The sequence below is a fragment of the Thamnophis sirtalis genome, unplaced genomic scaffold (assembly GCF_051295495.1).
Source record: "Thamnophis sirtalis isolate CommonGarterSnake01/CBP01778 unplaced genomic scaffold, rThaSir2_p1.2 scaffold_1, whole genome shotgun sequence".
Classification (NCBI taxonomy): Eukaryota; Metazoa; Chordata; class Lepidosauria; order Squamata; family Natricidae; genus Thamnophis; species Thamnophis sirtalis.
In genome coordinates this window covers 137,022,816-137,049,975 of record NW_028261381.1, presented here as the reverse complement: position 1 = coordinate 137,049,975, position 27,160 = coordinate 137,022,816, and the positions used below count along the sequence as shown (strand labels likewise).

The window sequence follows — 27,160 nt, the reverse complement described above, 5'->3', positions numbered from 1 at the left end:
GAAATAAGTTTTGGGGCTTCTTTTTTGCCACTGGGAAAAAGGCAAGAGAGTTCAAAGAAAGTGTGAGTAGGGAGATGATCTTGAAGAAGACATTCAACAGCCATTTCATAAATTAACCTGAAGACAGGAGTGAGCAGGAAAGAAATTCAAGATTGCCTTGCCTTGATTTTCTTTGATATAAGAAGGAATCTCTAATCATAATTTTAAGATTCTATTATTATTCCTTGTAATATTCTAGTAGCCCTGGTGGAGGCCTTAGGACGCCTAGGGCAGGCAGGCCTGGACCTACGCTAGGTCTCCCAGGGCCTTCCTCAACTTGAGGCACCTCGAGCTCAGCTTAATGACTTGTGTGTTTAGCGGCCTCATCAGGGAGAGCAGCGGGTGTGCATTGTCAAAGCAAGGCCATCTCAACAGCTGTCACAACCCATAATGAACAGACTCCATGGCAGTCCTATGATGAGGACATGTGTAGAATCACATTTACGCATGTGATTCATACATTATACCAGGCCTTGAAATTCCACTTTTTAAAGTTTTGGTTTTTTAACAAGCAGTGGCTTCATATTATGTTTCTCATTTATTACCTTTTAAGCAAATAGAAATACTACATTATTATAAAGATAGGCTTTGCATTTTGAAATTCTTACAGAGATTTCATGTAAGAAGGAAAATAGAAAAGTGCTGTAGATGATGTTGATTCTTGTAGCCATTGTTTTATTTAACAGAGACATTTTATGGAGCTCTCTTGAACTGTGAGAAAATAAATTTGCCGTAACAAAACATTACTTATTTTTTTTACTATGCTTTAGTCTTATTAAGCACAGGACAACAATTAAGTGAGAGGCAACTATCCTTGTAAGAGCAGTTTTTGAATAGGATTTTTTTTCATTTTTTGTATAATTTTGAGGCACTATTAGTAGGATATATTTCATAGAAATAGTGCACGTTTTAAGGAAAGTCTCTGGGGTACTAAAGTATGTCATTTATAGAATGACAGAATAGCTTCTGATGCAGAGAAAGTGGATCATAATTTTTGTCTTTGATTGCCACAGGTTTTTTTTTACAACTCAATATGGAAGATGACCTGCAAATTATGATTTGACTGAATGGCATATTTTATGCAGTGTTTGATAAGTAAATTGAATAGTATTGTCCTTGATTTTTTTGGTCCTCTTAACAACTCAATATGAAAAAGCCTAAAAAGTAATGCCTGTATATTCAAGCAATATTTTTTGAAAGAAAGCTTGTATTCTACCAGTATCCCCTGATACTAGTGATTGATGAGTGGAAACTAAATGTTTCTTACTTGTCATTAAAAGGACATAGAAAAATAGTATGTCAGTTGATCATTTTACATGGATATCAAGTTGACAGTTGCTTTGTTGGAGAAACATATGCCAGAACTATGTGGTAAAACACATATTAAAAGTCCCAAGGTCAACTCATGTCGTTGGTCAGGAATGACTCATTTCTGAAAATCTAGGAAACTATTGCTAATCTGTGCATAGACACTTTTTCAACCAGATAGCCCCAAGATACAGTAGACCATGCCCATACATCCAGCATTAGTAAAATGAGATGGGTTCTAATCCAGCAGACCTGGAAATCAGCAAATCAGAAAGATTGGCAGGATTAATAATGAGCTTCTGGACCTGTAGTCTGATTCAGTAGAAATAGTTTCCTATGTGACTTTAGAACAGCGAGAAATCATTAATGAATAGCTTGTAAAAATAAAATACACTGGCTGGAATGTTCTATTATTATATTTAATGTTAAAGCCCACAGACAACTTTTGAAAGCCATTATTGTATCATTCTTTAATATTTTTTAACTTCTAATAAGACAACATGTGGCATTTTATTGGAAAAAGTGAGATAGTGAGATGTTGGCATTATTTGCCAGAATTTAGTGTGTTGTGTTAAACTCGAATGTCTAAAAATCTCAAACAGGTGACTCAGAATGTTAACAATGTATCAGCATTACCCAGGTTGGTGCCCTAAATGATTGGGGAATTGTGGGAGATGAAATTTTATGCCAGGATAAGGTATGGTGTGGTATGATAGCAGTCTTCGAAAGTAAACATACTACTGTATGATTTCGTGTTTAATATTTTTAAGACATTATTTCTTTACCAAATTGTCAGGGCTAATATCATTTTGGGGACCTAAAAAAGCCTAGTTTCTTCTATGAATTAATTTTTTAACATCCAGCAATTGTTGTAGCTGAGGGTGGACACCTGCCTCATTTCCCACCTTTCCTAGTACAATATTTATACAATATGCAATACAGGTTGTCCTCGACTTACAATCAGAATTTCCATTGCTAAGCAAAACGGTTATTAAGTGAGCTGCATGTGATTTTATTACCTTTTTTTCCAACAGTTGTTAAGCGAATTACTACACTTTTAAAGTGAATCACACAATCATTAAGCCAATCTGGCTTTTCCCATTGACTTTGCTTCTTGGAAGCTGACTGGAAAAGTTGCAAATTGCCATCATGTGACTCCAGGATGCTGCAACCATTGTAAATGCATGCTGGTGGCCAAGCAACCAAGTTTTGATCACATGACTCTGAAGATGCTGCAATAGTCATAAGTGTGAGGACTGATCATAAGTCTCTTTTTCAGTGCCATTGTAACTTCAAACTGTTTCTAAATGAATGCTTGTAAATAGAGGACTGCCTGTATGTAACTTTCTGAAAAGAATTGATAAGGGAGCAAATGCTTTAACTTTTATGTCCCATTAAGTCTTTGACTTGGTTACACACATGCTAAGCCAAGACATGATTTGTTTGTTTATAGTTTAGTATACTTGCTTGTCAATGTGGTTGGTAGTAGTTAATGGTTTAGCATGCTATACACACTCATTAGGTTGTGGTTTATTCTCTAAAGCATGGATAAACAGTGGCTAAAGTGATGCATACCAGTTTTTGTCTCTATGAAACCTCAGTAACTAGTAACCGTCTTATGAAAATGACAAGCAGCTGCCCTTTGGGATAGCTTCACTAAGATTGAAGAAAATTGGGTGAGACTAATTATTTAGCTAGTCCTCAGCTGTCGTATAGACAAGGAGTTCATTAATCAAATTGACAGCTAGGTATACTTGGATATTCTGTTTTTGAAATAATTTGACTTATTTTTTTATCTACATAGTGGGGCAGGGTGAACAAGGTTGCCAGTTTTCTGTTTTGAAAGAAAGTAGCTGAAGTTTGGTCTATAATCTTTTGTACATAAGTGAAAGGCAAATTTTATTCTTTTCAAAAGTGGAAATGTCAACTTCAGATTTGTTGGAGTTCAGTATAGTTCTTCACGGTTAATGACATTCTTATGCTTGAGGAGTATCCAAGATTGACTCTGTCATGTCTAATCTTGTCACTTATCAATATGCTGATGATTGCTAGTAAATGATTTGCCCAATTATAAAATAAGAGAAACTATATGATGAAACATTTATTTATTACGTACCATATGACTGTGCCAAACATTTCCCCAAACCTATTTTTGTGCTTAGAATTTTGATTTTTGATTTGTCAGAGTACGTCATCTTCAGAACACCCAGAATAATGGGAGTTTCATGAAATGTATTTTGGGGCTGCAAGTTCAGGTTTGGAAAAATATATCTGTGTATCATACACTGTTATAGTATTCAGTAGCCGAAATTTCCAAAGCAAGGATAGGTAGCACCAGCAGCTCCTTTTGGAGATATTGCTTGTATTGAGTTGTATGCCAGCCTGGAAGGATGAGTCATTTACAGACCTCTCTGAGCGGTATACAGAGTCAGCATTTTGCCTGCAACAATCTGGGTCCTCATTTTACCCACCTTGGAAGGCTGAGTCAACATTGAGCCAGTGAGAATTGAACTGCAGAACTGCTGGCAATCAGCAATCAGCAGAATTAGTCTGCAATAATATATTAGCTATAATTCAACTTGTTCTCTAAATTTCCATTGCTGGACCATTGGCCACTGTTACCTCTTGTGGGTAGGTGGATTAGCAATCTTAGATAATAGCTCTTTTTCTGTTTCCTTCTGAGAATAATCTCTTTGAGAACCTGATTTTTTCTCTTGCAGCAAATGTCCATTGATCTGTGTAGATAGGTCAAAATAAATGTTTGCTTGTTACTGTTATATCTGTATTATTGTACACTGCGAAGCTTTGGGTTTATAAGGAGAGAATCTTTATTTAATACATTTAAAAATATTAGATCATAGCAGTTTCATATTTATCTTAAACCCTGTATAGCAATAGCAATAGCAATAGCAGTAGACTTATATACCGCTTCATAGGCCTTTCAGGCCTCTCTAAGCGGTTTACAGAGAGTCAGCATATTGCCCCCAACAATCTGGGTCCTCATTTTACCCACCTCGGAAGGATGGAAGGCTGAGTCAACCCTGAGCCAGTGAGATTTGAACCGCTGACCTGCTGATCTAGCAGTAGCCTGCAGTGCTGCATTTAACCACTGCGCCACCTTGGCTCTTATCAGTTCTATAGGTAAAACAAATGTACTTCCAGCAAATGAAATGCATTTGCCAACACCCAAACCAATAGCTTCCATCCATTGAAGAAAATAAATAATATTATTATTCAATGGCACTAAATAAATTGGTACATAGTTCTCTGTTTCCTATTAAGGACAAATTGACTAAAAGTTTAATGCCTCCATTCAATCTTCCAATGTTACCACTGCATTGTAGTAACAGGAAGCTATGGCGCAAGCAAAACCTAGTAACTTTGCACTCATTATGCTCATTGCTCTTTTCTGCTTACTCTGAATCAGTTACTTCCTTATTAGCCTGTTGCCTTCAACATACACAGTTGCACAAAGGGCATTGTTTCATGAGAGATCTGGCACATAACCCCTTTCCTGTAATATATTTTCTTCCTTAAAGTTAAAAAGTAACAGCCTAATATTATTTTATTGACTAACTCTCCCAGGGATACTTGTTATTATATAGAGACAATTGCCTTGGTTTTCCTTGCCTCTGATAGATGCAGAGCATTCAGAGTATTTAATTTCATTTAAAACTTGACAGCAATAGGATACAAGAATAAATAATCCAAATTGGAAAAAAAAGGGATAAGCAAATGGGTATAAATTCCAGCCTCTTCATTGCTTTCTTCTGTTAACTTTCTGTTAAGTATTTAGATTCATTGGGGAGGGGGGAGTACCAAAACTGTCCACGTTTATCAGCTAATTATGTTTTTCTAACTCCTTTGATTAGAGAATATTGTAGGATCCAGCTCATTTTGTGCATGTATAGAATAGTGTCTGAATAAGAGTTCCAGTTATTTTGGTATATTGATTGTAGCACAAGAGATGAAGGAAGAACCAGGGAAATATAATATTGTATAAGAAGCTATTGTATAAGTTCATGTAAAAATTGTGCCCAACAGTGGACATTCAAAACTCAGCTATGTGTGCAGAGATCTATGATATTAAGATGTATGTAATTTACCTGTTGAGAGCTGTCTTTAAGTTCCTTTCTAGCAGGTGCCTAGGATTGAAGCCTGAATATCTTGTTTTCTCCCAGAAGTATTGATCATTTTTCTTCTATAATAAAGGGGAGTTCTCAAACTTTGTGAGACTGTGATTCCCTAAATTATAAATGAATTTGTGGAGCCCTCCATGAATAAATAATTGACTATTAGAAGACTAGATCCATATATTTAACTACCTGTTAAAACTTGCTCTGGCTTTAGTTTCTATTTTGCCTGCATAGGCCAGTTGTGGGCTTGTCTAAGTAAACTGAGAGCAGATACTAATAGAACTCCTCCTTTGCTTGTACAAATTGCTTTTTCTTTTTTAAAAAAAGTTGTAATTCCTTTCTAAATTGCTTATTGCTATGGATGTGGGAAAAGCTCACAGTTTGAGAACCTCTATGAACACAGAAATACTTAAGGTAAAATATCACTTACTGACATATTACAATATAGGTAATACTAATGAAATATGGCTATTATTCATTGAAATACATACACAGAACTTTTATGTATGTATACATATTTATACATGCCTTGTACATTTTATCTCCTTCCTTCCTTCCTTCCTTCCTTTCTTTCTTTTATTTCATTTGTATTTAATTAATAAAATAAAATAAAATCAGTTCTCTTCCTTTCTCTGTCACACTGCTCCAAAAGAATAAGCTGTACAATAACTCCAATAATCATACAGAAGACATATATTGCTGAATCTGTTTCTTATTTTCTCAATTATCCAAATGTGCTGTAATATTTGGCAGATGGAAATAAAAGTCATTTTACTTATTTGCTTTGCTACAATCAGCATTTCTACTGTTTGCCTCTATGCTTTGTACATTCTAAGTTTGGAGGCCTCTAATTGACTCATAAGAATGCAACTGGGGCATTTATAGAGCTCTTAAGGAGTAATTAAATTAGAGTTATGGAGAGAGGACATGGTTCATTTTCTCCCACTATAATAATGAGAGAGTTTAATTTCCCTACCATATGTTAGAAGACAAACTCTACTAAGGATGAACCTTCCAGGAAATTACTGACTTTTCTTGTGTACAATTTTCTCCTTTAAAGTAAAGGGAGTATAAAAGAATCAGTTACACTTATAGTATCTTGATGATAATCAATAGGGAAGACCTATTTGAAAAATTGGAAGTAACAACAACATCGTGGAAAAGAAACCATGTAATATTGAAGTTCTTGATTTTAAAGGAAACTAAGTCATATATATCTTGACTTCAAAAAGGTAAATTTTAATAAACTCAGATCAATGTTAATCAAGATCATAATGGCTGAAAAAGTAATGGGAACAGGAAAAAGGTACAAATTCTGAAAATAGGAGATACAGGTAGTCCTCGACTAAAAATAGTTTATTTGGTGATCATTTGAAGTTACCACAGCACTTTAAAAAATGACTTTGACCACTTTTCATATAACCATTACAGAATTCCTATGATCATGTGATCAAATTCAGTTGCTTGGCAACTGTCACTACTTATGATGGTTGTGTCCTGGGTCATGTGATCAGCTTTTGCAATCTGACAAGCTGAGTCAATGGAGAATCTCGATCCACTTAACTGCAGTGATTCATTTAATGACTGGCAAGAAATCATGAAATGGGGCAAAACTCACTTAAATAAATTCCTCACTTAGCAACAGAAATTTGGGGCTTAATTCTGATCAGAAGATGAAAACTACCTATGCTACATACAGTTGTAGACAGTTCCAATGAGGAGAAAAAATGGAGGACAGTCACAGTGGTTCTCACAATTTTAGTAAAGATCTGAAAACTAGAAACGACCCATAGAAGTAGTAGCTAGGCTATACAATTAACTCCACACTTTGGAGCTGATACGTGGAAGGCAAGCATACACAGCTAGTTAAGGTTAATGAATGTATGCTAAGACAGTCAAAAGGGCTTCTTGAGTTATATTCAAAATAAAACTAAAAGTTCAGTATACCAACTGTTCAGGGAAGATGACAAAATCCCAACTGTTAATGAGGAAAATCATATTTATTGCACTCCTGTTATGCTTTATTCTTCAGAAAAATAACATGAAAATAGTGTGTAACTACTTACTACATTATGGGAATTCTATAAGCATAATACACCTTGTCATGATTGATTTGTATGAATGGAGTATCCTGCTCTTTTACTAAAGGCATCTAATTTTTTCATTGGGATTGGAATAGTTCTGTGAAGTTTAGAAATAAACAAAGGAATATCATCTACGCTTTTGTCTGGATCATGAGGCCTTGCGCATGGCCATTCATGCCCTAACCATTTCTCAGAAACAACTACATCTGGTGCAGAATGCAGTGGCACACACTGAGGCCTCATATAGGCTGGCACATATAATGCCATTGGAAGTTGAGTCATGGCAACTGGACTTCTTTTGATTTGAAACATTCTGCTCCTTATCCAAGTAGCCTCTGTAGCCTGTGCAAGTTGGTTAGAGGGACACTGTATATATGTTTTCCAGTCTGGTTTCATTTCTCACCTAATCTGAATAGGCACATTAGGTGAGTAAGCAGAGAGTTGTTGCTCCTAAATCCTTACGCCTAGGTAGCTTGTTAAGTGTGGCCTCCTCGATGAACGTATGAAGTGGTCTTGATATTTCTGGGGACTGATGCAAGAACAGCATAAACATGGGGGACAGGTTGTGTCGGAGGCCTCCCTTTCTATGGAGGGAAGAATTTTCCATTTTAGTACCTTTCTGGAAGGGTATTAAAATTTGGTTTTGTTGGTTGACCTGTGGGGGCGGGGGTTCACTGCTAAATGTGGTTGACAGGGAAGACCTTACCACCATGATATTCATCTTATTGGTTCTGGTGGGTTTTTTCTTCATAGTTTTAAATTTTTTAATGTGCGTAGTTTTAAAATTGTAATTACTTTTCAATTTATTTTTTTAGATTCTGTAAGCTGCCCAAAACCAGTCAGTTGGGGAGATGAGTGGCATATAAATTTAATACATAAACTTGCAAATAAAATCAAGTTGTATTCAACTAAGTTAGGTAAAGGTTCCCCTCACACATATGTGCTAGTCGTTCCCAACTCTAGCGGGCAGTGCTCATCTCCATTTTAAAACTGAAGAGCCACCACTGTTCTAAGTTGTCTCTGTGGTCATGTGCCGGCATGACTAAATGCCGAAAGTGCACGGAACGCTCTTATCTTCCCACTAAAGGTGGTTCCTATTTTTCTATTTGCATTTTTACATGCTTTTGAACTGCTAGGTTGACAGAAGCTGGGACAAGTAATGGGAGCTCACTCTGTTACGTGGCGCTAGGGATTCGAACCACCAAATTGCCGACCTTTCTGATCGACAAGCTCAGCATCTTACCTACTGAGTCATTGCGTCCCCCTTAAGTTATGTACTACTCCATAAATCTCCCTGTGTTGTCTAATAGCATGAGCCAAGAGTTCCATGTAGATATTAAAAACTAAGGACTAAAGTAGACATCTTTGTCTAGTTCCTCTAATGATAAGAGTAGGAGAAAACATACTAACTTTCGCTTTAGAGTGAAAGACTCATTTGATGATTATATTGTAATAATTTTATGAATTTCTAAGGAAATACAAAACTATAGTATACTTTGTTAATTGGTCCAAATTGAAATTGATGCCTGTAAGTGAAATTTTGGTTATCCATCCATTTTAGGAAAATCAATTCTATACGTGTGAGGAATCTATTAAATATTTATGTATTTGTATTGTAAAGGATATAACTCAGCAAAATATTCTTCAGACTTTGATAGATCGGAATCAATAACTTTTACCCTTGGGTAAAGTTGAACGCTCTCAAATGAATATTATTCTAAAAAGAAGTCCAGTTTATATATCTGCAAAATATGTTCAAAAAATAAATTCTTTGTTTACAGATTTCTATGCAGTTCTATGATTCTGAGAATATCTTTATATAAAATGCAATCACCTATTGATGAGGGAGGATTTCATTTTTTGAATCAGGAGCTATATCAGGAGCTATATCACGCTTACCTATTGTCAAGTATTAAGTACTGGAAACCAACTATCTGTTAATTTTCTGATTTAAGTAACTTTGGAATACGTTTAATATCTTTGATTGGTTGGATATTATTAGAATTTAATTATATTAAATCTCTAGTGTTTCTGCAAATAATTACATCAGTTAAAAGACTGTGCAATGTAATATCTAATAAAAAAGATTGAATCCTTTTTTCCCAATGCTTAATTGACTTTATGGGGTAGCCAAATCTTAAAAATTGAGGAAATGATGGTGATATGGAAAAATTAGATAGAGAGCATATTGACTTTTGATCAATTGATAGATGATGATTTCTAACATATTCTATGTTAAGAGACAAATATCATTTATCAGGTGTAATCAATCCAGTGGCAATATTTATCATTACATTTGTTAACAATTGTGGATCAGCAGCTTTTTTTCAGCTTCTGAAATACTAGAATAACTTGTTAAATCCTTTAAAACTAGAAATCTAACTATTAGTTTTTATAGATATTTGTTATCAATAGATCACATATTCCATATAGATATGGAAATTTCCAGAAATGAATAGACTTAAGAATTAGAGGTAGAAATCTTTTCTACAATTCTAGAAAATAGGTGAGTGTCATTGAGTATCAGTGGACCTCAAATTATGACTTATACATCAAAAAAGTAAAATTTAGAATTTATTGGATTCCATTACAATTTATACAGGTAGTCCTCAACTTACGACCACACTTGAGCCCAAAATTTATGTTACTAAGTGAGAAATTTGTTACATGAGTTTTGCCTCATTTTTACAACTTTTCTTGCAATATTTGTTAAGTGAATCATGGCAATTGTTAAGTTAGTTGTTCAATGAATGTGACTTCCTCATTGATTTTGCTTGTCAGAAGGTTGGAAAAGGGGATCACACAACTCCAGGACACTGCAACAGTTATAAATGTGAGTAAGTTGTCAAGCGCCCAAATGTAAATCACATGACCATTGTGATGCTGCAACAGTTATAAATGTGAAAAATGTTCATAAGTGACTTTTTCATTGTAACTTTGAACAGTTACTAAATGAACTGTTGTAAGTTGAGGACTACCTGTATAGAAAAGGACTGTCAAAAACAGCATTTTGGTGGAAATATAATAAGGATAATTTTTCTTTAAAAGACAGTGTACTATAGTTACTAAATTTGGGGGAGAAAATATTGAATTATATGAATATAATTGGGCCACAAAAGCTAAAATTTTCAGATGATAACATTCTTATGAACTATGATTGATCTGGATGAAGAAATGGAGAGGATAATTATTAAACTTGTGAATTATGAAAAAACTTATATGTAAGAAGACAAAATTAAAAATTACTTTGATAAAGAAATGGCTGAAAGTAATCAAATTGAAGAGACATTTGAAGTTTGTCACTTAGGAAGCAATAACCAAACGTACCATTATAAGGTAGAATATTACCTATATTGATAATATTTGCAAGAAACGTTCTAACAATAGTAGCTAATTGTAAACTGTGTTGAACTAGCAGTATGATGTGGCTACAAAGAAGCAAAGCAATTTTAGCCTACATAATTGGAAATACAATTTCTAAATCATAGGAAGTAATTGCTCGATTACATTCTATTTTTAATACGCATTCACACACTGAGTATTGTCCTACTTCTGGGCATGACAATTTAAGTTGGATTTAAATAAATTAGAACAGTTCAAAGAAGGGCATCCAAGATGATCAGGGAACTAGAACAAAGACCTGTGAAAATAAATGGAAAGAGCTTAGCTTTCTTATGCAACTGTTCTGGATGGAATATGACAGCATTTTTCAAATATCTGAAAGGATGTTACATAGAAGAAGGTCAAGGCTTCTCTCTTGTTCCAGACTGCAGGATGTAGAACAATGGCTGTAACTTGAAGAAAGCAAATCTGATAAATTTTCAAAAAAGCTTCCTGGTAATTTGGTTTGTTTAAGAGGAGGAAGTCTGTTTTTGTCTGGGATACTTTCATATGGATTCCTGCACTGAGGAGGAGGTTGCATTTGATGGCCAAAATGATCCCTTTTTAAAATTATTCCTCAGGGCAGTTTAATTTTAACTGTTGCCATAGAGCTGAAGATTTTAACCATTGCTAATTAAAGACAATCTGGAGTATACAAAGTAAATGGTTATGAAAAACTGAGAAACTAAGGTAGTATTAGCTACTAAAAAGTAACATGGTAGCTCATGTGCAGGAGCAGCCAAATTCCCACATATGTTTAGTCAACATGTTGATTTTATATGAGTAATTTTCAGTCTAGGAGCAACTGAAGTGGCTGTGAAAGCTTTTTGCACTCAAATTAGAAATTAATGAGACTATTGCTTTATATAGTTGCTAAAGCTAATTTATATAGTTTTACAGTGGGTTTGTTTTGTGTTAATAATATGTGGTCATTTTTCTTATTTGTCTAGCTTAAATATGAATGATGTATAAAAGGAGGCTAATGGTTTGGTAGTATGTAAGTATCATTGTGATACAAAATAAGAGCCTGTATATTTAGAGGTATTCCAGGTGAACAGCTATGAAGGCAAAAAGGTACCATAACCATAAAAATTGTTAAAAACTCACAAAAGACTTTTGTAGCCCTGCCTGAGATTGAGAACAGATGCTATAATGATATCCTTAAACCCCATGTCTGCTAAATAGAAATTATAGCAGCTTTTATCTCTTAATTTTTTGGTAGGTTTTTTCCTCCTCCATTGTCCTGCTTTGAGCTAAAAAGAGACATTGCCTACACATACAGACAATAGAATTAGCAACCAGTCAATAGAAAACATGGTTAAAATCTTGCTACAACTTGCATCTTTGAATCTCAAGAAGTTCACAAAATTACCCCAAAATCTGTGGGAGGTATCTTCACTGAAAGCGGTCTATGGTCAGGGATTGCCAGGTTTCTTCAGTTTATAATTGGCATGTTGAAACTTTGTATCATCAAGATACTGCCTACCCATTTGAGTATCTTCCTATTTTTCAGCAATAGGCTGTGTGCCTTCACTATCAGTTGGTCTATGGAGGTTCTTTTCCTGCTTCTACCAGGCACTTCATTCACTACATATTACGACTTTAAGTTGAGATTTAACTTCATTATTAAGACTTTAAGTTGAGATTGCTTTCCATTATCATCTAATATGGCAATAAAAAGCAAAATAGAAGCTTTCACTTTGGTTTTAAATTAACTATATTACAATGTGATGTTCAGATTGAAACTTTGGTGAATTTTAACTACAATTAAGTGAAATATTTTTTTAAACTTTGATTTGAATTTGACTTCAGGCAAAAATGATATTTAAGTTCATTTATTCTATAGTGTTAACATTGCAGATGTTTTAGAGGGGAAGAGTGATATATGTAAAATATGTGACGATGCAGATAATTCTTATGAAAAGAACATTATTACCATTGTGCCTAAATAGGTTTATAATTGCTGAATTTTCTTCTCAAAATGTACCTGTTCCAAAAGGAAAAAGAAACCAAAAACGTCAATATATTGTTTTGGTTCAGTCAACTACCGTATATACTCGAGTATAGGCCGACCCGAATATAAGCCGAGGCACCTAATTTTACCACAAAAAACTGGAAAAGTTATTGACTCGAGTATAAGCCTAGGGTGGGAAATGCAGCAGCTACCGGTAAATTTCAAAAATAAAAATAGATACCAATAATGTTTTTGAATATTTATTTCAAAGAAAAACAGTAAACTAGCGGTGTATTCAATGAAATACTTCACTCACCTCATGATGCTGATGTCCCGCTGTGATGATGATGTCCCGTGCAGCCGCGGGAGCAATGTCCCGCCTCCTATGACACACGGCACAGTGATTCCTATCATTGGATCACTGTACCAGAGGAGGTGGGACATCGCTATGTGGCTGCTTGCCATAACAAGGAGGAGGTGGGACATCGTTGCAGAGCGGCAGGAGGGGGAGGAAGGGGAATCGTAAGACAGCCCTGCATTACATTAGAACGTGAGGAGGGGGGATGGTGCGGTGCGCGCTGCGCGGCAAACTGACACAGAGGGAGGGGAAACTCACAGGGGCACTGGGCCATTCACGAGTGTCACCCAGCGGCATGGCCCCGCCCCTTTTTCTCCTCCATTTCGGGCAAATTTTTCACTGACTCGAGTATAAGCCGAGGCGGCTTTTTTCAGCCCAAAAAGTGGGCTGAAAAACTAGGCTTATACTCGAGTATATACAGTATATTATGTTTTTAAAGTAATTTGATAAATAAGGCATAAGGACCAGATTTATACAAAATGTCAAACCAAAACCAAACAAATCATAATGTGACTTGGTGATAATATGAATGAACCCAGTAATAGTTCTGTCTGAGATGTCACATAAAGCAAAATCAGACAGAAGGAAAACTTTCTGGATTTAACTAACAGAATTTTAGTTAATAGCTCTACTTTTTTCCTAAATACTATTGTGATATTTCTTTCTGTAATGTTTATTTGGTAGGCATGCCCAGGATGTTTATCTAAATGATAGTTAATTTGCAGTAAATGACATTTAAAACTTTTAAAGACAAACACATTTCTGCTAAATTATCCTCTTTATGGCAAAGATAATGACTCTTAAGTTATGCACAGTTCTTATTTGCTATTTTTGCAGAGTACCTTGAACCATATTAAACTAATTGCTATATAACTCCTTACAATTAATGGAAATTTTCCACTGAGGCACACTATCATCTTGGCCCCAATATTTCCCTTCTGAATTTTTTGAGTTTACCATAGTCATTTGATCTATTAATACATCAGCATGTGGTATCTGTAGTGCAATGAATCATCTACTTTGGAAACTCTGTGGCTGCTTCTATACAATTCTGTCCATACTTAAGCTTGACTTGTATCATACTGAGTAATAGCCTTGAATAATCACCTGTTTTCCTGTGCGCTGCTTGGAGAGTCCAAGCAAGGGTTAAATTCCGTCCTTCTGCCCAATGGACTGGATTGAAATTTCTGACCACACCTCCTGGTCTCCCGGTATCTCCAGTTTTTCAATTCAGTCCATTGCCCACTAGGATGTCCAGAGACTTTCTTCATTTTATTACCTGCATCCTTTTAAAAACATTATGTTCCCTTATCTTTATTTTCCTTTGCCGAGATTTTTTTCTTTCTAGTCAGCATTGATTATTTCGTTCACCTCTCTGCATTACGACAGAGAGGTTCGGCTCTCCAGGCATCCCGGGATTAACTGGGCATTGGGAGCTGCTAGCCGGCTGGCTCTCTACTGCTGGGGTTAGTCCGTCAGGCGACCCGCGCGGTGAGATGCCAAAGTCTTCAGCAGAGGTGAACTTTCGAACCAGAGTAACAGCCATCTATTCCTTTCGTAGCGAAGGCAACGTGGTGCTTCCCTGGGCACTGCCATCTTGTGCCACCCCCTTACATTGGCTATTTTCGAGCACCAAAGTTTCCCGCCATTTACGCAAATTGCCGTGTCTTCTCAGCGGCGGCTTGAGAGAGACAGGGCAGCGATCAGAGCGCTCTCTCAAGGTGGTCAGAATATAGGTTTCTCTGGCCGCAGCCACCCTCCACATCTAGCCTTTCAATCTCTGACACATTTCTTCACAATCCTCTCCCCTGGGAGCATTTATTTGTGTCATTTTGGTGCACGCTTGCCCTGCTTCCCAGCACATTACCAGCAATCATTCTATTTGCCAGACCTCTGCCCGACAAACACAGCAGCCTATTTACCACCATAGCGGATGAGATCTCCGTGGATCTCGTTCCGGCAGGCCAGTCTTTTAATCTGACAGGTCCCTATCTTAGGAAGGCGGACAGGACTGCTAGGGAAGCCATTGGAGGGACCAGGGCCAGCAGGCCTTATTCCAAGAAGCCCTCCAAGGCGCAGGAAAAGGATGTAGCCAGGCGCCAAAAGGCCCTGGAAAAGGAATTCGCAAAGGCCCAAAGACAGATAGTGGCACAAGTCCACCAGCCAGATCAGCCAGGAAGTCCTATTGGTTAGGACCCAATTGTTGCCCCCTCCTCCTCCTTCTATCTCTGAGAGTGGGGGGGGGGTTTCCAGAGAGGTTTCCCTCTCCAGAGGATTCAGGTCCCCTTCCCCCTCCTTGGGGGGTTGCTGACCTATTTGAGTGTGACCTGGTTTCTGATAGGGTTCTCCTTCTCTTGTTCCTCTGACCAGGGATTTCAATCTCAGGCCTATTGTGGCAGGGACCCACCCAGTAGAAGACCTGGGCCCAGGCCTCTCAGCAGAATTGAAGGAGGTCATTGCTACAGCAATCTCTCAAGGGATAGCTGAGGGCCTCCAAAGGCTGAGGGCCTCCAAAGGTGCCACAACCAGCACCTTCCATTCCTCAGACCTCTCCAGCTCCTCAGGTCCCTCTAGCTCCACAGCCCCCTCAGGGCCCTGGAGAGCATCAGCACTCCCATAGGCCTTCATCTCCGCCCCCATTGGTGGCCAGTGCTGAATCAGCGTGGGACGATGAGGATGTTGGGGGGTCATGACTTATCGGATGATGAGAACCTCATTCCAGATAAACCAGCCTTTGCTGGATTGCTTCAACCATCCTTATTCAAGTCAATCCCGTTCAAGGCCAAGGTGTCCACTCACATGGAGGTGGAGGTGCCTGCGGATCAGGCAGCTGCGGATCATATGGATCACAGTAACGGTCTGTTCGATGAGAAGGTTCCTTCTCCCAAACTCTTTAAGGACGTGGTCCAACGCCAGTGGGTCCAGCCTGGCACCCTGGCCACCCCTGGGGGTAATGACAAATGCCTTTACTCAGTGGATCCTTCCATGGAAGAGCTTCTTAAGCTCCTTTCCATTGATCCTCCAATTCAGGCTCTCACTTCCTCTTCAGTGCTTCCACTGGACCTCCTAGAAGGACTTAAGGCAGAGGACAAAAGAGCTGAATGGGCTTGCCACAAGACCCATCAAGCTGCAGCTTGGGCCATTAAGACGGTCACCTCTGCCTCATTCTTTAATAGGGCCATGATTTCCTGGCTTCGCCAGTTACTCACTAGGCTCCTGGCAGGGGACGTTAGACTGCGACACAACGTAAACAAAATTGTAGCCACAGTGGAATATTCTGCAGATGCCACCCTTAACGCTGCAAATTTTGCTTCGCATTCCATGGCCTCTAATGTCACCTCTCATAGGCTCTTATGGCTACGACACTGGAAAGTGGATATGCGTTCTAAGCGGAAGATTGCTTCCGCCCCCTTTAAAGAGTGCAAGTTATTTGAGGAGGCCCTTGACTCAGTTTTGGTTGAGAACAAGTATAAGCGGAAGGTGATGCCCTCGGTTTCCAGTAAAACGGACCGCAGGTCGTCTTCCTCCCGCAGGCAGACTTCCCGCCCAGCTGATCCTCCAAACAGCAATTCCTCCTTTCAACATTCCTACGCACAGGGGACTGATAGCAATCAGGATCGGTAGCCATTTTGGGACAGGGCCCATCAGCAGCCCCAATCTCGTCGTCTTTTTCGGGGAGGGTCTGGAAACAAACCCTTCCATTGGAACTAGTGACCACCATCCCAATCCCAATGGTGGGAGGAGATATAAATTGAGATTAAAGAAAGATTCAAGGTAGAAAGGAGATGCATTGTTATGTTCTTTTGTAAATAGTTTATTTATTACACACACAAGCAATTGCTTATAATATTTTGTAAGCTGCCTTGGGTCAGGTGGTAATTAGGGGATTGCAAAATTAAAGGATTATTGTATGTAATATGGACAGCTGTATAAGTAGCATAAATAAAAACATTAACTGATTCCAGTTCAGAATACTCTTCCTGTGTGCTGATATAACAACCAGTATAGTGCTCATCAGCATATTGCATATTTGTAGCTAAATAATCTTAGTATAGTATGTTTTGCAAAGTTTGCTAACTGGTCTTCAAGGATGTCAAATGGAATTTCAGCACTTTTTCTGTACAAAGTTGTAGTGGCCTTTCAATATCTCTCATGAAACGCAAATTGTTAAACCTTCTATTCACCAAAAAGGAAAAAAATACAAAAAAACATTTGAAAATTTTGATTCAGAGTTTTTATATGAACATATTAATACTATACATGTATAAATTAATCATAAACAATAATCCTTGTAACATAAATCTATTCTCAGATACATTTTTAGGATGTTCAGGACAATCTGTTCCTAATTTACCTTCTGCTCAAATGGAAATTTAGACTTTTGTTTTTACATATAAATTAGAGTAATTTCCATTGGAAACTTGTTTTATTTTCTAAAACTCCTGTAGCCATTGCTGTTTGAATAGTCAATAATGTATAGTGTAGTTGCTTTGTTTACAGTCTATTCATACAAATACACCAAACAAAAAGCAATAAAATCATATTACATTTGTATGGTAAATGAACTTGCTCTCTGTTTAAACCCCTTGTTTATAGTTTTCAATTTATTTATTGATTTATAAATCAATCAGTCACATTTATATGGCTGGCTATCTCAGAGAAATAAGTCTGAGTATAACTCTGGGCAGTATATTATGTGAGGTCAGTTAATTGTCATTAACTCAATAAGTAATGATTACACAAACCATTAACACAGTGTATAAATCCAGTCATATAATTAATAATTTCTCTGTATCATAATAGATATGATTTATTTTGGCTTGCAAAGTAAATTCCATTTTGTATTCATATAATCTTAATTTGTATGAATTAGCAAGCAAGATTTTAGCAGCCGTTTTGTATGCAGAATAAACTACTATTTTGATGGCCATGCTCAGCCCCACGTTTCCTTGACTGCTAGCCACAGAGTAGTTTAAATCTGGAAATATTTTTAGAGAAAATTTAGCAATAGCAATAGCAGTTCGACTTATATACCGCTTCATAGGGCTTTCAGCCCTCTCTAAGCGGTTTACAGAGTCAGCATATCACCCGCCCAAGGTCTGGGTCCTCATTTTACCCACCTCGGAAGGATGGAAGGCTGAGTCAACCTTTGAGCCGGTGAGATTTGAACTGCCAAACTGCAGTTAGCAGTCAGCTGAAGTGGCCTGTAGTACTGCACTCTAACCACTGCGCCAGGCAGTGAAGGCATGAACCTTATTTTAACTTCAAACATTTAGTTTGATTTGCTTTTAATTGTTAAAGGGTGTGATGCAGGGGTGGGTTCCTCCCGGTTCGCACCGGTTCTTGCGAACCTGTTCGTCAGTGAACCCGGAAGTAATTAACTTCCGGGTTCCTAGCTCCTAGCCCCTGTCGCTGGGTGCCTGCGGGGTTTTTCTTTTTAAAAAACGCCTCTCTGGATGATCTTGAAATCCTGCAAGGTTGCTTTGGAAGGGGACAGATAGGCAGATTCCCCCTGCCCCCCTCCCTGGGTGCCTGCAGCCTTAAAGCAAGCGTTTGCACAATAAAGAAAATCTCACGCGCGAGAGAAGTTCTTAATTGCTTTTACTGTTAAGTTTCGGAAGCTTCCAAGGCTACAGGCAATCAGGAATGGGGGGGGGAAATCCCTCGCAGGTTTTCAAGATCGTCTGCAGAGGCATTTTTAAAAAGAAAAGGGTCTTCTTGGGAGGGGGAATGGGCTGCGCTCCTGGTTCTGGTATTCCCCCCCCAAAAGACCAGCTTCCCATCTCTCCAAATCTTGTGGCTTTTCAGGATTTTCTTTTTAAAAAAAGCCTCTCCGGATGATCTTGAAATCCTGCAAGGTTGCTTTGGAAGGGGACAGATAGGCAGATTCCCCCTGCCCCCCTCCCTGGGTGCCTGCAGCCTTAAAGCAAGCGTTTGCATAATAAAGAAAATCTCACGCGCGAGAGAAGTTCTTAATTGCTTTTACTGTTAAGTTTCGGAAGCTTCCAAGGCTACAGGCAATCAGGAATGGGGGGGGGGGGAATCCCTCGCAGGTTTTCAAGATCGTCTGCAGAGGAGTTTTTAAAAAGAAAAGGGTCTTCTTGGGAGGGGGAATGGGCTACACTCAGAGGAGCCGGCGCTTGGGGCACCCTGAAACAACGCATCCCCGCCGCCTCGTTCTACTCAGCAAGCGGGGACATCCCATCTGTGCTCACTTCTGCTGCCACCACCTCCGCTCCCAAACGCAACTGTCAGCTGCGAGCAGGTGACTGAAGCTGCTGCTTGCAGTCATTTACTGCTGCAGATAGATTGTCCCTGTAGCGGGAAGCTCTTCGCCCTGTGAGAGCTCCTCTTTGGTAACATCATCAGTGCTAGAAGGGAGTGGGGTTGGGGGGGGGAGGAGGAGAAAGTTAGGACAAAAAAGAAAAACATAAGGAGGGAGAGGACTGTGGGGTCCTTTGGTGTTCTCTGAACGTGGTGGTTTTTAATTAGTTTAGGGAATTTTTATTTATTTATTGTTTATAGAATGTTTATTACAAGAAATGTTATTCCTTTTTGCAAATGTTTTATTTGTGATGCAATATGTTGCTTTTAAGTGTTTAGACCAGGTTTATGTGTCTCAAAGTGGCTGCTTTTCTATGGGCAGGCCAGGTTTGTTGCAAGGCAGTGTGTTTCACCCTCGTTTAGGTAATTCTGAGGTGGTTGATGGTTCTGTGAGTGCCTGTCCTTTATAATTTTCCACATTACCTTGATGGTTTTTATTCCAGTGACTTTGTCTTTCCTGTTCTTAGGCTTAGGGAAAAAAACCTGGTTTCATTGGCAGTCTTTTTTTTGGGGGGGGGGGGGGATTTTTATTTTTTGGGTGTTTTCCTAGCACTGTCATAGTTTGTGGGTGTGGGTGGGTGTGTAATGTCCCACAGTTATCTATGCATTAATAATGATCTAGTAATATTAATAATATCTAGTAATTAGTAATATCTAGTAATAACATCGTCTTGGCCACTCCCACCAGGTCACATGGGTGGCAGGCCACTCCCACCCGGTCACATGGGTGGCAAGCCACTCCCATCCGGTCACATGGGCAGCAAGCCACTCCCACAAAGGAGGCCACGCCCACAGAGTAGGTTCGAACAATTTTTGAAACCCACCCCTGGTGTGATGCCACAATGTCTATATTAAAAGCTCTCTGAGACCTTTAGAAAGAAAGCTATATATGCCTATGTATGGGAAGGGATTTTAAGACTAAAAGATAGTCAAGCAATTCTACATCAATCATTTCACTGCCTGGAAGATCATCCTTAAGAGGAGAAGATTTCAGACAACCACTAACTTGCTTCCAGAGAAAGCAAGATGCCAAAAAAGTTTGAGAATCCCAAAGTTTCATCATGAGATCTACTAGTACCACTGTTTATGTTACAATACACGAACCTACCATTAGAAAAAAGCTGCACAAATTATGTCTACATGGGTCACAGAAAGAAATGATGCATGCTAATTCTTGTTGAATAAATCACTGCAAGCTCAATTTTTCATTTTTTTCAGTTATATCACTTTTATCTTTAGGCACTGTTTAAATGAAAATAAAATATTCCATATATCTTTTTTTAAAAAACTACATTGGGTGAACCTACACTTTCACGTGGTTTGTATGCTGAGTTTATTAAATTCTGGAATGTTCTTAGGAAAATAGGAATCCCAGCACTTCTCATTGTCCTCATGTTAAACCTAAACACAGTATAGGAGACCACAATCTAAACATGGGGAAAGAAACCGGCTGCAGATTGGCAGGAGAGTCAGATAACTGTGTACATTTTTCCTTATGTTGAAAGGAGCTGAATTGAAAGAAGATTCTAAGTTGTGCATTTCTGTAACAAAATTTCATGGCTACAATTAATGCCATTCAGATTTGAAGTTCAGTATTCTGATTCATATGACACAGATCTATGCAATGACTTAATTCTGATTGTTTCCTAGGAAATTCTCATTGTTACCTGTTTACACGTTTTTCATTTCTTTCATTTTATTGGTGTAATCCTTTTTATTATTGTAAATGTCCTAGAATAGTTCCACGGCAAGATAGGCAGCAAATAAATTTAACAAAGAAATAAGTATAAAACCTATAAGAAGCAATAAACTATTTAGCATCTAAATATATTGTATCAAAGTAATGTTGTGAACTGCCCAGTGTTATTTTTTACAGGTTATATGGCTAGATAAACCTTATAAAGAAACAAGTAAATAAAATTTCCCAAAGTTCATGACTTTTTATTTCTTCTAGGAGATTCCTTAGAATCTCTTAATATGCCTTGCTGACTTTATATTGTCAAAGCCCTTTTAATCTAATATGTTGATTAAATTAATTTGGAGTCAATAAATACAAGAATGGCTATTTCAGGACTAGTTTTCTAAAAAAAAAACATTTTAATTTCATTTGCTGGAGAACACTGAAATGATTCAGTGTATTAATAAGATTGTAAAATACTGCCACGTAGATAATATACGAACCTCTTAAAGATATTACTGGCTCTGTGCCTGTGTATATTGCCAAACGAAAGAAACTAAGTAATCATTCTAGTTCAAAACATTCTACTACCAAAAGCAATGGATGATTAGTTATTTAGATTCCTCTGTTTTTCATATCTCCTTTATCATGAATCAGCTCTTTTTTTAGCATTGTTTAGGTAACAAGCTCTAATAATAAGAGAAAAATGGACTTTCCTTTTTAAATAGTCAAATCTTCAATCAACAAGATTATGCTTTAGACTTTATATCAAGTTATTTTTTCATTGTGAGACTTTTAACTAATCTCACTCCTTTATAAAATTTGACAACAGTTCAAGTTCTGTTTTTCTAAATTTATTGTCTCTATTATAATCTCCCTTTCCTAACCTTCTCCTTGCATGATTAAAAACTGAGAGGTGGGGAGGTCTTATCCAGTTTACACCGAGTCTTCAACAGCTTTTTGCCTTGCTGACTTTATACTGCCAAAGCCCTTTTAATCTAATCCAAGACAGAAAGACTGCAAGTGTCACAAGCTCAAGAGGAAAAGGATTTAGAATGTGTTTTGTTATGCATTGAAGAATCCTGATTAGGTTGAAGGTCAGGCCATCTTTCACTATCAATCTTGACAAAAGTTACTACTCATATGATCTTGTATATTAGAAATGCTTTGAATAAATATTTGGTTTAGTCAGTGCTTAAAGGCACCAGGCTAGAAAATGGGAGATCGTGAATTCTAGTCCTGCCTATCTTAGCCATGAAACCCAGCTGGGACTCCTATCACAGAGCTGATGTGGGGAAAATAGGAGGACAAGGGAGTATTAGTAGCATGTTTGTCGCCTTGAGTTATTTATAAAAAAATAAAGGTGGGATACAAGTAAATAAACCAATCTTAATAATAAGAAGATATTAAAATATAACCAGTATATTTTAATAAAACCTTGTTTCTCATTAAATCTTAATATCAACATTTCTAGAAAAAAAGACTGTAGAAAAGATGAAACTACTTTATTCAGACTCTGACATTTAGAGTTATCAAGTCCCTGAATTATTGTGTCACTTGCTGCTTGATCCATCTTTAAGGAAATATTCAGAGAATCAATGCAGTGCAATATTACTTGAACGTTTTTGCAATAGAAATACCACTAAACTATGGTCACTAGTAAAATAATATCATGGTCAACCTCTTTTCAGTTCAAAAGTCAAAAAAGAAAAACAACATTCACATGCTTGATTAACACTCACTGAAGCATAAAATATGTCATACAATTTTTAAAAAATCAAAGTAAATTTGCTTGACTTTAGTTGGTTTCTTTCTACTCCCCAGAGCACATTCTTTAGCTGTTATACTGCTGTTTCCCTTTGATCATTTCATATTTCTAACATGGAATATTTACTCTTCTTATAGTTTTACTAACTCCTGCAAATTCCTTCTCAGTTGCTTTTGAGCTGCTTTTGGGAAAAGTATTTGAATTTCTGGAATTGATTGCATTTTGCCTAATTGCCAATTTGATTTTTTAGGAATATCAAATATAAGCTTGAGATAATGTATGGAAGAATCTATGAAAATATAATTTCTCAAAGTAATTATAACTAAATATTTGTTGGGTTCCATATAGGGCCTCAAATATTGGTTGGGTTCTATATAGGGCTTTAAATTTGATATGGAAGAGGTGTTTCAGAACCCCCACTAACAAATATATCACCTGACTCCCAACTCATTAAAGCAACCATGTATGTTTCCAGGATCATGAGGCCACAGCAGGGAAGTTTCATATTGAAGGTTTCTATTATAGCCTTGCAATCCTGTAAATACATGTATTTCCTATAATAAGTTGCAACAGTTGCTGCAATCATAGCACAGAATCAAAAAATATTCTTATCCCAGGTTTTTCAGTAAATGTTCATATGTTCCTGAAATAATACATAGATTATTGGATAAATGGAAATTTATAAGAAGTGTGTGTAGGTGCTACAATGATTGAAGTGCTCAGTAAAACCTGTCAAGAGTTTAATTTCTTAAATTGTTCTGTTGGCACTATTGTTATTGTTCAATTACATTTATTATTGATTAAAGCCATTTTTCTTATTTAACTTTAAAAGTGAATACCACAAGTCTTTTTTTTTAGTTCTTTCTTAAATACAAACATGATTTGGATCATCACTTTTAAGCTGATTCAAAGCATTACTAAGTCTAATGAAATAACTATTTTAAAATTTTGTTCATTCTTAACCATTTTTTCAGAACAATATATTTTCTCAGAACAATATCTTTTTCTCTTTTATGTGTGTGAAAACAGAAAAAGATACTGAAAAGATTCTATGAAATTTTCATATTGTCATAAGTATTCCAATTGTAAAGTGTTTTCCAATTATAAAAACTCAGGGTTTTCCGCATAAAGGAGATGTATTTTTTATTTTCCACATGGAACTCTTTGGCAATTGATGTTTGTTTTTTAAGAAAAAAAGAATTTGAGGTTTGATGCTTACAATGGATACTCAGTGGGCTATATTTTATAGAGTTTTTTTAAGGGCAACCTACTTATTTTGTAGATTTATGTATCATTCAATTTTCAATTCTCAAAGTAACATATTTAGTGTGATCCAATTCCCAGTTTTTGTTCACAACATTGTAGTGATAGGTAGGGTATAGGGCAGCATACTTTTGGTAGAAATAGGGAAAATAACATTGTGTCTTGAATTAGTGCACCCATGGGTTGCTTATCCCTTTTCTCTACTAATTATACAAGTTTAATATATAACAGTGGTTCCCAAAGTGGGCGATACCACCCCCTGGGGGGGCGGTGGGATGACTTAGGGGGGCACTAAGAGGCAAGGGGATGGCGGCAGGGGGCAGAGAAGGAGCCACGCTGAGCCTACAGCTTCAGCTGGCCAGCCTGCCATAAATGCCCCTTCTTCGTTGATCTACTCGATACTACCACTGCTGCTTCTTGCTGCTGCCCGCTGCGGCGACTTAAGCAACAGCAGAATTGATCCTGACTACCAGCAGCCTCAACCACCGCCCAGCAAGAGAGAGGGGGGGATAGAGAGAGAGCACGCAACCGAGCAGAGGAGAGGGGAGTCAAAACAACTAAATCGGAAGACACCGAGCCGCTCCCATGTGGCGGCTAGGCATGCACTGCTCAAGGCTTCTCCCGTCTCCGGACCGAGCGCCACGGTTCAGAACGTGCATGCTCCTTGAGCACGCCACAGACATGGGCCGCTCCCGACCTCCCAACTCCCCGTCGAATGGTTGCTTCTGGCCTCTTGCATACCGTGCATTCCTCGGGGTAGCCAGTCAGCTGGCGTGCGCTTCGTCGATCCGTGCAGTGCGCCAAGGGCGGCAGTACCGTGTTCCACAGGCAGGGAGCCCTCTTTTCTGTGGGCGCACAAAGGGTGATCCTGGGTCCGGGGGTCCCCATATGTGCGTGTGGCAAAATCCTCCAGCGACACAAAAAAGGGTGGTGGTGGGTGGTGTTCCTTGGGTGGGAAGGGGGCAGCGGAGCAATGGCCAAAGGGAATTTCAACGTGGGCAACAACGAAGCAAGTTTTGCATGAACTCCAGGGGCAAACTGGTAGGAAACGGACCGCTCTTTTTAAGTGTCTTTTAAGACAAACCATCACCCAAAACTACTGGAAACTAGAGCCAGGAGTTAATGCCAACAAAAAGGCTCCTTGCCCCCCCTTGCCTCTTAGCGTCCTCTGCTGCCCCCCTTGCCTCTTAGCACCCCCCTAAGTCATCCCACCGCCCCCCAGGGGGTGGTACCGACCACTTTGGGAACCACTGGTATAGTACATATAGTATAGTATGTAGTATATAATGTAGTGTATTGTTATAGTATATAGTATAGTATAATGCAGAGTATATTATGGTATAGCATAATAGTGTGTGTAGTGTATTATGGTATAGCATAATAGTGTGTGTAGTGTAGTGTATAGTAGTGTAAAGTATAGTAATAGGTATAGTATACCTATAGTATATACTATAGTATAGTGTATAGTATAGTATAGTATAGTATAGTATAGTATAGTATAGTATAGTATAGTATAGTATAGAATATATTATGCTAATTGTACTACCAAATTGTAGTTTAAACAGACCTTGAAGTTGAAAAAGGCTGCTTTGCTTTATCCTGATGCATTTATTATATTTTGTTTTGGAATTTGGGATTGTAAAATGCTTGAATTATAATTCTGCTGAGTTATAAAACTTCTTCTAATCAAAACTTTGCTCAAAATGAAATGCCATTAACTTTAATAGAACTTGTTCACAAATTAGTAAATAGTTTAGAAATGAACCACAAAGGTTTTAAGTTAGCAAAGGATTTCTCCTGCTGAATTAGAAGTTTAAATATTCAGGGGTAAAATAATCCCAAATACTGTTTTGCTAATATTAAATTTATAACTGGTTGTGTATTTCTCTAATATTTTTTCCTTTTTGTTTCCTCAGGAAAAGGGGGATAGAGGTTATACAGGTGAGTGCATTATGTTTGATTTCTATTTTAATGGTTATGTTTATGCTTGTATGGCATCAATCTCTTCTGATCTTATATATTACACATATAAAATAATTTTATAACATCTAACACTAGAAGTTGAATAAAGGGAGTCCTTGATCAATCATTTAACAATTGTTCAGAGCTACAGTGGCCTTGAAACCTGAAATATTGGAAACCTGAAAATATCGAAAGATAAAATATTACTGTTGGGCTTTTACCAGAAACTTATAGTAAAGAAAATGTATATTTGATTATTCATGTAATAATCACAGCTAGAATTGTATTTGCCCAAAACTTGAAAAGTGAAGAGATTCCTGCAGAGGAGAATATGATCAGGAAAATATTAGAATGTGCAGAAATGAAGAGATTAATGCTGGCAATTAAAGAGAAAGAACAAACTGGTTATTATGCGATATGGGAAACATTTTATCGATGGTTAGAGGATAAATATAAAAATCAGATATAAAAGTAGATGAGTAAAATATAGAAAGTAGTTAATAGAGCTAATAAGAGTTAAGCGAACTAAGGATGTAAGGTATCAGATATTTAATGTGTTAATATTAAGCTAAGAATAGATTAAATAATGAATATGATTGTAAATTTTAACTGTTATTGCACATTTGTACCCAGATGATACACTGTTTAATGGAAGATGGATTATTTGTACTAAAATAAAATTTAAAAAATATGGGGGGGGGGGGAATAGTTACAGTGGCCTTGGAAGGGGTGCTTTATGTCCTGTTTTGGGCACAGCAACTAGGTCATGTTTATGACCAGTTGTAGCATCTCATGTTCACATGACCACAATTTCCAACTATCATGCCTGTTACAACCCCATGATACATTTAACGACCACTAGAAAATGTTTGGTTATGTGCATGCCTCAACATATGACTGTCATG

The 27,160-nt window shown here is 37.5% G+C and overlaps 1 protein-coding gene across 2 annotated transcripts in view; it reads left to right on the top strand.

Annotated features, from left to right (window-relative positions):
• Positions 1 to 27,160, top strand: part of ITPK1 (inositol-tetrakisphosphate 1-kinase) — a 121,289-nt gene that overhangs the window by 6,459 nt on the left and 87,670 nt on the right. For both annotated transcript variants that reach the window (XM_087725712.1, XM_087725713.1), the window contains exon 2: positions 26,210 to 26,234. In XM_087725712.1, coding sequence (XP_087581838.1) covers positions 26,210 to 26,234 — 25 coding nt within the window. The remainder of the gene's footprint in view (positions 1 to 26,209; positions 26,235 to 27,160) is intronic.